General features: G+C 32.3%; 1 protein-coding gene across 2 annotated transcripts in view; it reads right to left on the reverse strand.

Annotated features, from left to right (window-relative positions):
- Positions 1-235: 235 nt before the first annotated feature.
- The window catches only part of LOC129966057 (B-cell lymphoma 3 protein-like), a 28962-nt gene continuing 14115 nt past the window's right edge, over positions 236-15082 (reverse strand). For both annotated transcript variants that reach the window (XM_056080419.1, XM_056080418.1), the window contains exons 4-6: positions 9437-9641; positions 6097-6185; positions 236-1998 (exon numbers count right to left, since the gene is read on the reverse strand). In XM_056080419.1, coding sequence (XP_055936394.1) covers positions 1696-1998; positions 6097-6185; positions 9437-9641 — 597 coding nt within the window. In that variant the 3' untranslated portion in view covers positions 236-1695. The remainder of the gene's footprint in view (positions 1999-6096; positions 6186-9436; positions 9642-15082) is intronic.

Below are 15082 nucleotides of genomic sequence, written 5' to 3' on the forward strand. Positions count from 1 at the left end.
TTATTTTATGATTTTCTCAAACCGATGCTTCTAAAACTTTGGCTTTCTCATGCAAAGCAATATAGGGATACAGATATTGTTGCAATTCTTTGCTGCACCAGATTCATCAATGTTTTTAAGCAAAAATCATTAATAAATCTCTTGCTTTTAAAATTTTATTTAAAATTTGCTAAACAGTTATTTTAAATTTAAAAAATGACTTAATTTATTTAACATTAGTTAATGCTTCAATTTCTTCCTCCCCCCCCCCTCTAAATTTCAAAACCGTACAGAAGTTATATGGGCGGAAATAGTTGACGGTTTCTTTCGATGAATAAACAAAGTATAAGATGATTCGGCGAATAAAACGAGTAAAATATAATTTACATAAATAGAACTTTTTAATTTATATTCCACTCGCAATCCATGACCCTGTTGGTGATGGGAACCATTGCCTATCATCGTTCATATTATTAAAAGAAACCATTCTAAATCTATCGATTGATCTGTCTCATATATATTGTTAATAATCTGTCATCAAAAGCAAAAACCATTGTCCAAGATACTTTTCAGACTCTATATCGGATCAAGTCCGTTATAATGAATTAACAATAATTAGCAAGTTTCCTCTTCTGAATTAAAAGCTAGCTAACCGCGTATAATTCTTCTATCTTTTAACTGCAATTGAAACTACTGCCTTCTATTTATCCGAATAACTTAATTCCGGAAAACTATAAAAGAAGAAAAATAAAAACATAGAATTCACGATTATTTTTAAAAAAATTAATAAGTAGATCATTTTGCATGAATTTGATCAGATATTTATATTACAAATTTGTTTAATTAATAAAAAAGATGTTACAAATAATTCTTTAAAATAAGATTTATAGAAGTTGAGAAATTCTTTAAAAAAATGTTGGATTATTTTTGTCTTTTAATAACAATTTTATAAAAAAGAATTTCCGATTTTGATATAAAAATATTATTGAGATGATAGTTTATATTTAGCTTTGGCTGCTTCATTCACAATAGAAATTGTATTATTTGCATGTCCAGTAAGAAGAAACGTGTATTTTCATAAACAGGATATCTATACGAATTAAATGAAGTTTTAAGAATGAATTAAATCGATTTTTCTGGACACCTCGTCTTATAACGGCGTAAGAGGATTTATCAAACTTTTGGTATTCTTGTATTAATTAATAAGTATTTTACCAAGGAAAAAAAAATGACATTTTAATTCACAACAGATAGTTATTTGGAATCTGACTCAGGAAATGAACACCATTTTCTTTTTTCTCTGTGTACAAAATATCAGTGAGATTTTGGGTCCAAAGAAATGTTTGTAGAATTATAAAGGACGGAAGATTGTATCAAGTTGTTCTCATTTAGACTTCTAAGTTTCAAGGCAGCACATTTCTCTGATCACTTGTTTCGAATCTAATGTCTGGAACTTAATTCATCCAACAATATTTTTCCATTCCGAGAACTTCTTGTATATTCTTCTTAGTCCATGAACTCATACACCACTCTTATTCAACGATCTATTACAAAACTTAATTTGAATTTTCGAAACCCTACTACTGATGACTAGAAATATCATCCGGAAAATGCCCCAATGCTAGACTTGCACAAACGAATGCTTTTAAGAACACAAATTCATTTAATCTCGGTTATAGAACAATTCATGATTTATAGCTTTTATAATAATATGATTCAGTTCGTCCTCAGATCCTCAGTTTTCTTGCTTTTGCTACCCCTTTTCGAACGTCCTGCAGTCTTTTTAGAGGCTTTCGGGCTGTCGTCTTCCAGAGTTTTAGCGAGGTCGTCTGTAAACAAACGACCTTCGAGAATCCGGACGATGTTTTTTGTTGATGCATGCAAAGCTAATTCGAATGCTGTCCTTCCAGAGTAGTCGGCAATGTCTGCGTTCGCGTTGCATTCCAGAAGGAGCCGGACCATATCCTCGTTCTGGTTCAGGATAGCATGAATGAGAGGGGATCTACCACTTTTCCCATCCTAAATTCAAAAAGAATAGAAGGAACAATATAATTATCAGTAAATGTATAAAAATGTTATAAATATATAAAATTAAAATGTCCTTGTCCAGAAGACAAGGTCGGTGGAAGAGCAACCAGGCTCACACGGACAAAATATAATAATTCATTCGCACTTTATTACAAGACACACAAAAAAAGAGAGAGAGAGAAAATTCTTTTAAGATACCTGACTAGATTCCGAGACGAAATTAAAAAAAATGATACATAAACATCTTTTATTGTACCAAATAGCTAAAACAGACGTGAAACGTCACTATTAGAAGAAAAAAAATACACTCATTACCTTTAGTTTAAAAAAAAACAGCTTATTTAATGAAAATTCAGCAAAGTGTTCAATGTTAGAAAAGTCAACCATCTAACTCTCCGACCCGCCACGAAGGCACACGGATTTAAACCATAAAACTGAATGACCGGACCGCCGCAACAGCAACATTGGCGGGAACTGTGGTTGAGTCCTAAGGGCCGTCACCGGCCACGGTACAACCCTCCCCGAAGGAAGTACGTCCCGTCATCGATGGGAGGAGTCAGATCCCCCACCTATTAGGGTACCCTCCAGGGTGGCGAGATCCAACCACCATGCCGGAAGCATCTCATGCTCATTTCGAGGTGCCCCCCCCGGGGTTTTTTCAATATTAGAAAAAACTGACAAAATTATAAAAAAAAATGAGAATATTTAATTTTTATTTCACCTATATATTGCTCAAGCTACATAAAATGTAACAGACCACAAGATAAAAAATTTTTTTAAATAAAAAATTTATGAACATTTGTAGTTGCCGTTAATGTTTTTTTTTTTTTTTTTTTTTTTTTTTTGCCAAAATTTGTTTATTTTTGAATTTAGAGTATATCTGAAACATGTCTAAATGAAGTTAAAATCCGCGGTCTATCATACCCTTAAAGGTTTTGGATACATGCATACCAAATTTCATGAAATTTTATTGAGCTGATTTTGAGATTTCATGTTTTCCGTGAATCAATCACATTGGAATATTCATTCTTCAGAAAATGCGTTTATATACTCTACTTATAAATTAGTTCATCATATGCGCTGGTAACAAATGGAGTTTTCACGCCTTTTTAACAGAAATGTCCAAAAATAATCAACCCACGGTTGAATAGGTAGAGAGTTAATATAAACATTTGAAATACTATTTTGGAGAATTTCACGACAAAAATAAAATAAATCACTCATTTTCGGTTTAAAATGCCATTGTTTCCGATTTCACATTTATTTATTGTGTATTATTGAAACTACTTTATCTATTCTTCTATCTTAGATGTATTAAAAACAAAGTCTGTTTTAGAACCTACGAAGTTTGGACTTTGTTTTCAGATCATAAAAAGAATTTTCTGGAAAAAGCATCTTTACAACCTAGTCGGATAGCTTAAATTATCACCAATATTTCAAGATTATGTTCACTATTACACTTCCAGTAAAAGTTAATTACATATAACATATATATTTTTGTTGTGAGAAATAGATTTTGCATGTTTATACTCTTCCAAATCTTTGATCTAATGTGTCGAAGACAAGATTAGCTGGAATTATGTGTTCAGCTCATATTATGGCCATACTAGTCCGCTTTTCTTGAGTTCTGACTGATCAAATACATACCTTTTACTTTTTCAAATAAGAAGTACTGAAACTGTTTAAAAAAATTCGAACTCGACATTTTGATGAATATCTACGTTTCAGCTTTCCCGTGTCCGAAAAAAACTTTTATTTGAAATAATATCTACCTATCCTCTTTTGAAAGCGATTTTAAAATGCTCTGAGGAAGACGGATGAAATTCTATAAAATTTATATCGAATTTCATTCACATGAGGTTTATTTTTCAGTTGTCCGAATACAAGTGAGTATAATAATTATAAAATGAAAACTATAAAATTTGATACAAATTTTCGATATTTAAAGCATAGGCCCTTATCAAATTTTGAACCAAATCACGCGTTAGTGAGATGGCCATCTGTAGGTCTTGTAATGTTTCCCTGTTTCCCTCACATGATAATTGGAAATCCAGCCAGATGTGACGCCATGCGTTTTCTCATGTATCGTTGTCTACGGACCGCCATATGTGGATCCTCTTCGACAGTGGAGTCATTGCGTCTGGTCATTTGTTGTATCCAGACAAAGAACAACATATATGTGTTTCGTCATTTCAAAGAGATCCGTCATATCTTCAAGGGAGAAGAATGTCAAAAAATCCATATGATAAACCTTCACATCTCTGTGGAACAATTTATCACCAGAACTGTTGTCATAAAGTGGTGGACTTTAACCGGTATTAGCGGGGAATTGAATATAATTAATATGTGATCAGGAAGAGTCAGCTGCTAAGATTGATGATGAACAGACATCCCAAGATCGACTGGAGACCATTGAGGAAGCATTGCTGAGCAGCTATTGGGTAAGGAACTCAAGTGCATCACGGAGAAAATCAGAAGCGGAGATTTGATGGAAATAAAATGCGGGATTTTTGTTTTGAGAAAAGAGAAGAGCAGTGAGAGCCGTTTAAGGTGGAGTGGAAAAGGCGTGAGTGTTCAAAGGTGTTCCTGATTTTCTGAGAAGCTGCGTGTGATGCGGTTTTCTGTGTTCAGATACACCCTATAAAGATCATTGGATCTCTGGAGCTACCCCTGGAGTAGCCGTATAAGTTAACAGTCTGTTAGCGTTTTTTTTTCTTTTTTTATGTGTGTGTGTGTTTATTCTCCGAATTGATGATTACTAAGAAACTATTTAATGATTAACTTCCAACTGTTGTGCGTATTTTGTAAATGATATTAGCCTAGATGAGAACGTTATTTTTTGTGTGCATATATAAGGCTGTAAATAAAAGAATTGTTTGTTACGCTATCCTCTGATTTGATCGGTCAAGATCAAGACATTACAAGCTGTATATTTGCATGCTTGTAAACTCTATAATTCAAAAACGCAATGACTAGATTAATGCAATTTGGTATGTGATATGTTAAAAAATTGTAACTATCTCTAAATTTTGATAATTCTGTAAATTTGTAAAAAAAAAAAAAAAAAAAAAAAAAAAAAAGTGTCCAAAATGCGTATTCAGTTTTCTTAATTATATTACAAAGCGCATAATTTTGATCATGTGCAGGGCTTTAAAAATAAAATCTCAACATACATGACGTTTATGGATTTGTCCAAGGTTATAGATTTTTAGATAAGAAAAAGGATGAAATATTTTATTAAGGAGTTTGTAAGAACTTAAGGGAAAAATCACTTCATATAGCTTCAAATTCTAGAACAGATATTAATGGTTATGAGAATCGGCACAAAGTGATGAATACATTTGGGACACCCTTTTTTAATATACATTATTCTGAGCATCAGAGAATAACAATCACCAACGTTGTTTTCGAAATTTCGTCATTCAAATTCTTGCTGTTCAGTTATATTAACATCCCGTTGTTTTTTTTAAAGTAAAACTAGGGCTATTTTGAGATTGATCTCGTAATTTTGAACCGTGGTCACATAACGAGGACGACACCTGTGGTGGAACACCTTCCCCAAGTTTCTTCACCATACCACCAAGAGGATATCTGGCCCCAACGGATTTAACGTGCACCAGACCCGCTTACACGACGGTTCTTCGATGGAATCGGATCTCTAGCCTGAAACCCTCCAATTACGAAGCTAAGACCTTACCACCAGGTCACAGCAACCTCAAATTCCTGCAATTCTATACTTAATATATACACCGTCATCATCTTCAGAATAATTGCATTTAAAGCATTACTCTCTAAGCTGATGAAAGACAAACAATTCTGATGCACAAGGGATCCTTTATTGCGGCGTCCTAAGATAATTATTAGTAAACCCACCCATGACGCAAGTAGGAAACAAAAACTAACCTCGGCAGAATGCATTTCACAACATAAGGAAATGAGTGAAGCTAGGAGAAACCCTCACAAACATGACTAATTGTTACCTCAGAACTTTTTATTCTACACGCATTAATTCAGCTGACATCGCATTTAGGTTATTTATGGCAACTATTCTAATATTTATTGCACTCTTATTGAAATCAAAATACTTACAATGACGTTCATTTCCGCTCCAACCGTATGAAGACATCGAACAGCTGTTCTGTTATTTTTAAAGACTGCATAATGAAGAGCGCTGTAACCTGAATAAAAAAGGCAAAAGATTATGACGAGACTAATATAATATTTGGGAATATCGCTCATAATATAAGTGAAATTATTAATATGATTCAAATTTCGAATTAAATCCATCATTGTTTGCTTGTTTGTTGGTCAGTCTATTTATTGTATTTGAATACTGCAAAAACTCAAATTAAGAAGTGTTTTTTTTTTTTTTTGCAATAAACTGCATGTTTTTATTAAATTAATCAAGGAGAAGATGTCTCAAATACATACTCAATTTTCTTCATTATATGACGAAGCTAAACATAGAACGCTTTAGTTATATTAACCCTTTAAAGGGCCATTTTTTTCTAGTCATATTATGTTAAAATATTTTTAGGCTTGAAATTAGAATAAGAAAAGGGATTCATTTAGCTTATTAGATAAATTTAATTTGATTAAATAATTAATTTGGTTAATTAATAATTAAGTGACAAACCAAGACACATCATTTTGTGTGAGATAAAGAACTGAAGCATCTAAGTTTTTGTCTTTCTAAAAAAATTTGTCAGAACTTATGCCATACCTCATACAAATATTGATAAATTTGGTGGGAAGCATACTTCCCACGGCCTTAGAAAGGGTTAATATTCCATTTTGAAATGATACCAGGTTTATATCAAAATTTAACATAACAAAGATATCACTCGAAATGGCATTCCTTCAATAAACTTTCACACTGAATATTAACCCTTTATTCATTTTGTACAGTATTTATTTCTGTATGTGCCTATTTTATCATTCGAATATTAATAAAAAATTTCACGTTTTCATAAAAATTATTCACCCTTTTCTACATGAAGCGACTTTTGTTTCAAATTTTTTTATTGAATTCTTCTCTCCACGCCTTCCACACTTCTATACTACTCGCATATGAAATTTGGTTTCATTTCTTTCATTAGTTTTAGGAGCAATTAATTCGAAATATGGAAAAGTTATTTTAAGGCCACTCGGTATCTTTTAGTGAAATGAAAATTTAAAATATTTAAAATGTATTTGTAATGTGTTCATAATATTAAGTTAAATATGCATTTCTGTATACATGAATTAAATTAAAAATATACGAAAATTACCAAATCAGTGATAACGAGCGTTCAGGCGAATTGTAACGATGCACCTTGCAATAAGGAATTGCGTTTAAGTAAACAAAATAACCGCATTTATCATGTTATCACGGTTCTTTGCGAGATCATCTTCGGCGAAAGCGGCAGCTGAAATGTTTCTTCAATTACATTTAATATGGTGCAATTCTGCCTCGTAACTGATAATGCTACCGCAATCGATGACATTAGTAAATTGTTGTTGAAATATGAAATAGAATTGCGCATATTTCTATATAATACTATCATAAACTTCTTTTAGGAATCTAAGTAAAAAGTTATGCAATGTTTTTACCATAACATTCAGTTATGTTTAAAAAAAAAGTGGGGGATAACTTCATGTATTTAATAATACAGGGTGTTCATTAATTATTGTCGGGGTTTCTGCACCTCCTAACTTTCGAATAAAAAATATTACGCAAAAACCGATTACGTATTCGTAAATGACAACTCAAAGAATTTTATTAATGATATTAAAGTGTAAAGCTTGCACAATATTTCACTTTGTAGGTATTCAGCTGAAGACGATTACGTATTCGTAAATTACAAATCAAAGAATTTTATTAATGATATTAAAAAGACTAATGAATTTACACATGGCTGCCCTTCGTGGCTAATTACCCAGACTGCAAATGCTCTAAGATCGCATTGTTGCCACGTAAAATTCTTTGAGTTGTAATTTACGAATACATAATCGCCTTCAGCTGAATGCCTACAAAGTGCAAATTGAGCAAGCTTTACACTTTAATATCATTAATAAAATTCTTTGAGTTGTAATTTACGAATACGTAATCGGTTTTTGCGTAATATTTTTTATTCGAAAGTTACGAGGTACGGAAACCCCGACAATAATTAATGAGCACCCTGTATTATTTCATTACTCATATTTTTCATGCTATTATTATTTATACTCGCTTTAACTTTCTCATACTCGAAGCATACAAATAAAAGGTACTATAATCATCAATTATTTATTTATTTTTTTGAACTCAGAGATTTTGACGAACTTTACAATCCACACCTCTCCGAGTCCGACAGAAGCATGTTTGGAATTATTTCTGTATGTGAGCAAGAAAACTCAAAAACTCTTTGCATGTAAACAGTATAGCTTAAAACAATAATGACTAAAATATAAGAAATTTGGTACATGATTCAGTGACTGTGATTGTAACTTTGAGTAAACTTTGGGTTTTAATTAGTTAATAAATAAGTATACATACATTAGTATGTAATACAGTATATACTCCAAAAAGTATGTGTCTTCATTCCGCTCATCCGTGTACTTAGCTTAAGTAAGGAAAACTTAATTCAAAGAACTTTTAATATTTAATATTACATTCTAATAAGATTCTATTTGTTTTTTATAAGGATCTACCGATAAGGAAAATAAATTTTAAAATATAATAATTACAAAACGGCATGATTCAATGCAATTCGGATGAAACCAAACACAAAAGTAAAATTTTCAGTACGAGATGCAAATGGTTACAGGCTTCCAGTAACGAATCAAAATCCTTGATCGGTTTCAATTCAATACCATAAACTGCGCTTAAATGTTTAGTTTATTAGAAAAGGCTATTTCTATTCATCATTTCATTTTATTTTCTATTACAGTACAAAAGATTACTTACATAAATAACGAATAACCTTAAAAAAAGGTTAGAATTATAATTTTTTCTGTAATCCTTTTTTAAAAACAGTTAATTTTTTGAATGCTTATTTCGGAAATGGTTTGTCACTTTATAATTGTATTTAACTTAGTTTTTAATTTAAAATAACGCAATGCTTACTGAACCTTTTCATTTTACGCTCGGGCAGACTTATGTGGCTTGGTAGCTACATAAGTCCTTGGTTTCAGAACCGGTTCTATGCTCAATACCCCATCCCAGGCGCAGTGTGAAGCCAGCCATTAATTCATATTGTATATCTTCAAAAAAATTTATTTTGTTTTTCTAGATAATGTACCAAATCGAGATGCAAAAATAAACTTGTTTTTTATTTATTAATACTAAAGAATACCACAAATAAGTGCTTTCTAATTATTCCCATACACGAGCCACCAATTGGTGTCGGTGTCCATAGTTTTGTAACCCTAAGTGCTGTACTACAAATACCAATGAACGGAGACTAACCTTCGTGATCCAGTGAATCTTGGATAGCTTTGGTGTCTGGATGCGAGAGAATAAGGTCCAGTACATTTTTGTTAGCAGATGATTTTACTGCCAAGTGGACCGCTGAGTTGCCATTTCTGTCCCTCAGAGTGATCGAAGAACCACACTTCAAGAGCAGCTCAACTATCTCAGAGTTACCTAACATCACTGCCAAGTGAAGAGGAGTCTACGAAAAGAATACAACACTTTAATGTACAATTAAAATATTCGTCAATTTTTATTTATTTAAAATTAATATAATAGGTCGTTTATGTTTTAATATACAATGACAATATAAGAAAATTCTGTATAAAACCTAAAATCTAATTTTTTGATTTTTAAAAGGCAATATCTTCTTGTTAAAAATTTGGGTATTTAGAAAGTACCATAATAATATGCAAATTTAGTCAAACAGTTAAATTTTCTACTAGAAATTTGATTGGAAAATATGAGGATACTATCAACGATGCGATAAAAAAATCAAATAGAAAATTTATTTTAGTTTTCTGAAACATGTTATTTATTTCAAAAAAAGAAAATCAATGTTGTCGTCTCTTTTTGGAAGAAAATCTTCGAAATAAACACTAAAAAAAATTCAATCTATATCTTTTATCTTTTTTTCGACGAAGCAATATACAAGGGCTGTCTAAAAAGTATCCGACCTTTGGCCGAGCAAAATATATTACTCACGTAGCGAAACTGGGACCTTCAAAGTATACCCCTTGCGCCTTTACACACTTAACCCACCGATCCTTCCACAGCCGAAAAGACTTATGGAAGGCTTTCTTTCGGTATGGTGTTCATCTCCACACCAAATCCCATCCATCAAATCTCCTCCTATCTTGCTGCGTTCTGCTTTTCTGTTCTCTACTCTCAAAACAGGATCCTATCACAGGCATCTTCAATTTTCGAAACAACCAGAAATCACAAGGGGCTATATCTGGAGAGCAGGGTGATTGGGAGACTACTGGAATTTCGTGCTTTGCCAAGAAAGTCAGAATAAGGTGTAACGAATAAGTCAAAGCATTGTCATGATGCAAATACTAATTTTCCATCGTTCAGAAATCTGGTCCTTTGCGTCGAAATGCATCTCTGAGTCGGCATAGAATTTGTTGATAGTACTCTTTTATCCTTCTGATGTGTATTCGTGATGCATTCGTAATCGTCTCCACCGATGGGCGGCCATTTTTCAATCAGTTAAACCATTCCTTCACTTGTTTTAGCCTCATAGCAACATCTCTAAACATTCGGTGAATCTTACGAATTGTTTCGCTTTGAGAATCACCAAGCTTATGACAAAATTTGATGCAATATCTTTGCTCAACTCGTTCAGTCATTTTGAGATAAATAAAAAATCTGACGAACACTTATGATAGCACCTTACTCAGCGGCTAGCAGACAGTGACTGATATACTCGAATACGGAGAAAAAAATTCAAGCAATCGCATGAAATCGTCTTCTTCCACTGCTTTAGAGCATCATTACCATGAGCAGAAAAATTCAAGATTGGATACTTTTTAACAGTCCTCGCATATTAACAAATATCAAGCCTCTCCCCTGCCTAAGCATCCGGAGTTAACTGAATTACCTTCGTCATGACAGTAATTAAACATTAAGGGTGGAGTCCTCACTGCTACGAATCAACACCATCCAAAGGAAATATATTATCGGTGTTGAAGTAATCTAATCTCATATAATTACTGTACCTATCTGGGTAGAATAGCCGAAATATAGAGATATATCCTGTTTACTTCTACAACGACTTCTCATTCACGTACTCGTGGTGACTCCCCCCCCCCTCAATGGAATTACATGTAAACCTACATGTGACTTACAGCTATCAAATGTAGTATACATATATTTTATATTTTGGAGGGTGGAAATATACAACTCTGAGAGATTTTTGGAATTTTAATTCATTAAAAAGTAAGCAAAATTTCGGCACCTTTTTGCAATAATTTTCAAAAATATTACAGTAGAAAAATAATTTTTATAACAATTTAAAATTAAAAAAAAATTTCAATGATGTCAGTTTTTTTTATTTTTAATTAATTTTTTTAACTATTTTATGGGGATTTTTTAAAAGCATACAAGGTGTGTCATAAATTTGTGCAAACTTCATAAAACCTTAATAAAAAAAGTAATGCTGGGAAAAAAATGCAGTTTGTGGGAATATGTTCAAAAAGTCTTTGGATTTCCCCCATTAAAATGATTCAAAAAATGACCAATAGATGGCACTCATACGTCAAACCGAGACGGTTTATGCAAATCAGATTGACTATAAGTCACAAGACTGGGAATGGATCCGTCATTCAGTGCCAGCAACATGTTACAGTTACAGGAACTAGAATTAGTGATTAGTAGTTTAATTAGTGATTAGTTTCGGTAAGAATTGTTGAATCCACGACTAAAGCATTGCGAAAGTTCCTTTCGGTAAAAGGAAGCAAGGTGGATAGAGGCCCTATTTCAAGGGATACTGAATTTAGTACGCCGTTTTGAGCAAATTGTGAGTTTGGAGAAAAATCCCGAAATGGCAGAACATCCGCGACTTTGTTGTACAAAATGTCATGGGAAATTTCGCAACCGACACATCAACGAGGAATATCAGTGTGCATGAAGCTGAGAGTAACGTGGATTCCGGAAACGTTGATCTGATGCATGCAGCACGGAATCTTGAAACTGCATCTGTATAAGACACAGGCACTTCACCAATTACTGCAGATCTCGATGTAAAACATGCCTTTGCAACATGGGCGTTTGTAGAAATGAAACATGACCCAGAAAGGTTGCTGAACATCATGTAGACAGATGAAACCCACTTTTCATTACATGGTAACGTGAATTTGCAAAAAGAAAAAAAGTATCTGGGTGACATTAAACCCTTGCTAAAATCTCCGCGTGACTGTTTGTTGTGGTTTCAAAGTGTCTTTCAGTCTGGGTCCTTTCTATTTTGACGAGCGGTGTCTTGTACCCTGTCAGAAAATCTGTATCGTCACTGCATAACAGTATCTAACGCTTTTGCGACACCACGTTGTGCTTGCTTTGTAGCAAGTTGTGCTACGTGCGTTAATTGCCGTCACTTTCATGCAAAATGAGCCCAATCTCACGTTGCTCGCTCCATCAAGACTTTCTTTCATTGAGGACCAAGTGATATGCCGAAGATGCAAGATTAAGTGACTCTCATGTTCGTCAGACCTTACTCCAACGAACTTTAGATTGTGGGGATACTATAGTCTTGTGTCTATAGGGGCTCTCCAGCCGCTTGGCAGAAGCTGATAGATGCCATTCAACGGGTCGTCGATGGCATCGATGCCGACATGGTACACTCAGCTGTAATAGTAATAGGCAATAGATATACGCCGTACTTGCTTAATGCCTTGTGGTAGCGGTCCTGTTGATTTAAAATAAACTGCGCTTGTTAATTATTGTGCTCTTTTTTTTTCTGATTTACATCTCAAAAAATCTGAGTTTGACGTTAAGGTGCGTTGACGTTACTATCGGTCATTATGTGAATTATTTGTTAATGGGGGGGGGATCCTCTCTGAACATATTTCCCACACACCACAGTTTTCTTCCAGCATTACTATTATTTTTAAGATTTTTTTGAAGTCTGCATGAATTTATGGCACACCCTGTATTTCATCGATGATGTGAAACTCAAACTGTAAGCATTGTTGCTACTAATACAATTTCATCTTGACCTTTTTTCCATTGTTGTGATTAAGATATAAGACTATTTTTTTTTCGATGTTGAGTAGGTTTTAGCATAAGACATGCTTTTAATAATTTTTTCATAATTTGTTGTAAATAAAATTAAAGTTTAGAATCAAGTAATAATAGAAAAAAATTTGAAGTGTCTTCATTAAAAAATATTATTGCTTTTTCCTGTGATATAATTGGATACGTAAAGATGAAGACAGAAAATTAAGGAAATGTGAAGCATAATTAATAGAACGATGTAAAGCTTTTGATACATTGAAGTTTAAAAATAATTTGCTGAGGAAACAATTGAAATTTTTAGCAACCATTAATTCTGAAGAAACAAATAATCGCCAAAGGCAGCTAGTAAAAAATAACAAGAATTAAGTTCATCGAATTCCCAATTTAATTATGACACTTAGATAGTAAACAGAGAAACTGAATTTGAAAAAGTATAATTTGAATAAAATTTCTCTTGAAAAGTTTTTCTTGGCTACTGAATTTATTTTATCAAAGATGAAGATGAAATATATATAGAAAAAGTATTTTAATATCCAAAAACGATTCAAGCTTTAGATTTGAATGATTTGATGAAAACGATTTGATGAAATTCCAAATAGCCGAATTTGTAAAAACAAGCTTTGAAATATGCTGATATATGAGTGCGATAACTCAAAAATCCCAAAGGCTTTTGAGTTATAACATTAAAATTATTGACATAAAATTTGGTATATATTCTGAATACTAAAATTATTGATTTCTATCAAATTCTGTTTGAAATCCGTCAAAAAGAAGTTCGTCTCCAACATTAAGCGCTGTGGATGAAATTTGGCATGCAGTTTTGTGAACGGAAAGGAATGATTGTTTCAAATTTGAACCATATTCGTTGACATAAATTCAATTTATATAACAACATTCACATGAACTAGTCTATTTAATAATGTGTATGTCAACATAATACCTTAAAAAGGCATTAAACTATAAAGAAGAATTTAAGTCTGTGATCTTTATAGCACAATTCTAAATAAGCATCAAATTTTTAATCAAATCGATCACAGAAAAGAAGTCCAAAATGTAAACATGATGCTTCTTTTCGCTATATTATGCATTAGAATATACCCTCGATGTTTTGCAAGTATTATCAGAGAGTAAGGGCATAGGATTTCTGCTGATTGAGATGGTAAATGGCAAAATTAACATTTTAATTTTACACATAATAAGGTTTGCTACTTTATAACAATTCTTTGAGACACCACCCTAATGATATGGAATATAAATAATGCAAATTAAAAATGTTCATTTTTGTTTTATTTGAGTATCAGGAATAGCAAATGTTTCTTTGTCACACAAGTCGTCTTTGGCGACCATCTGGTTCACAGGGGATATTAGTTATATTTAATTTCAATTAAATCTTTAGATGTTAACTTCATATCCTTGATTCCATTAAACTATTAGTATTGGGTACATGAACCTTTCTAATGGAAACCAGTGTCATGATATCATAATACTATTAAAATGAATGTTTAACTCATCTATTTTCTAAATTATGCAGTATTGCAACTTCACTTTTTTTTATTCGTCTTGTAAACTATATAGGTATTAAACAAATTTTATCTTCTTTAGCTTTCAACAGTGGAAAAAAATTGCGCAATTATACATATTAAACGAATATGGAAACGATGAATTTTAATTTCAATGTAATTTATTGTTAGGTAACAACATAATCTATTGCTGTAAACAAAGCAAAAAAATAATAATAATAATTAATTAATTAACAAAATTTTGGAGAAATTGGAATACATATGAATTGGAATGCTTCATTAAAAAGACGATATTTTGAATTTTGAAACGGTTTTAAATTTATTATAATTATATTTTCTAAGTTATCACAAAAAAGTACCAAAATTCAGATTAAATTTTAATTATTTA

This window comes from Argiope bruennichi, chromosome 4, assembly GCF_947563725.1.
Source record: "Argiope bruennichi chromosome 4, qqArgBrue1.1, whole genome shotgun sequence".
Taxonomy (NCBI): domain Eukaryota; kingdom Metazoa; phylum Arthropoda; class Arachnida; order Araneae; family Araneidae; genus Argiope; species Argiope bruennichi.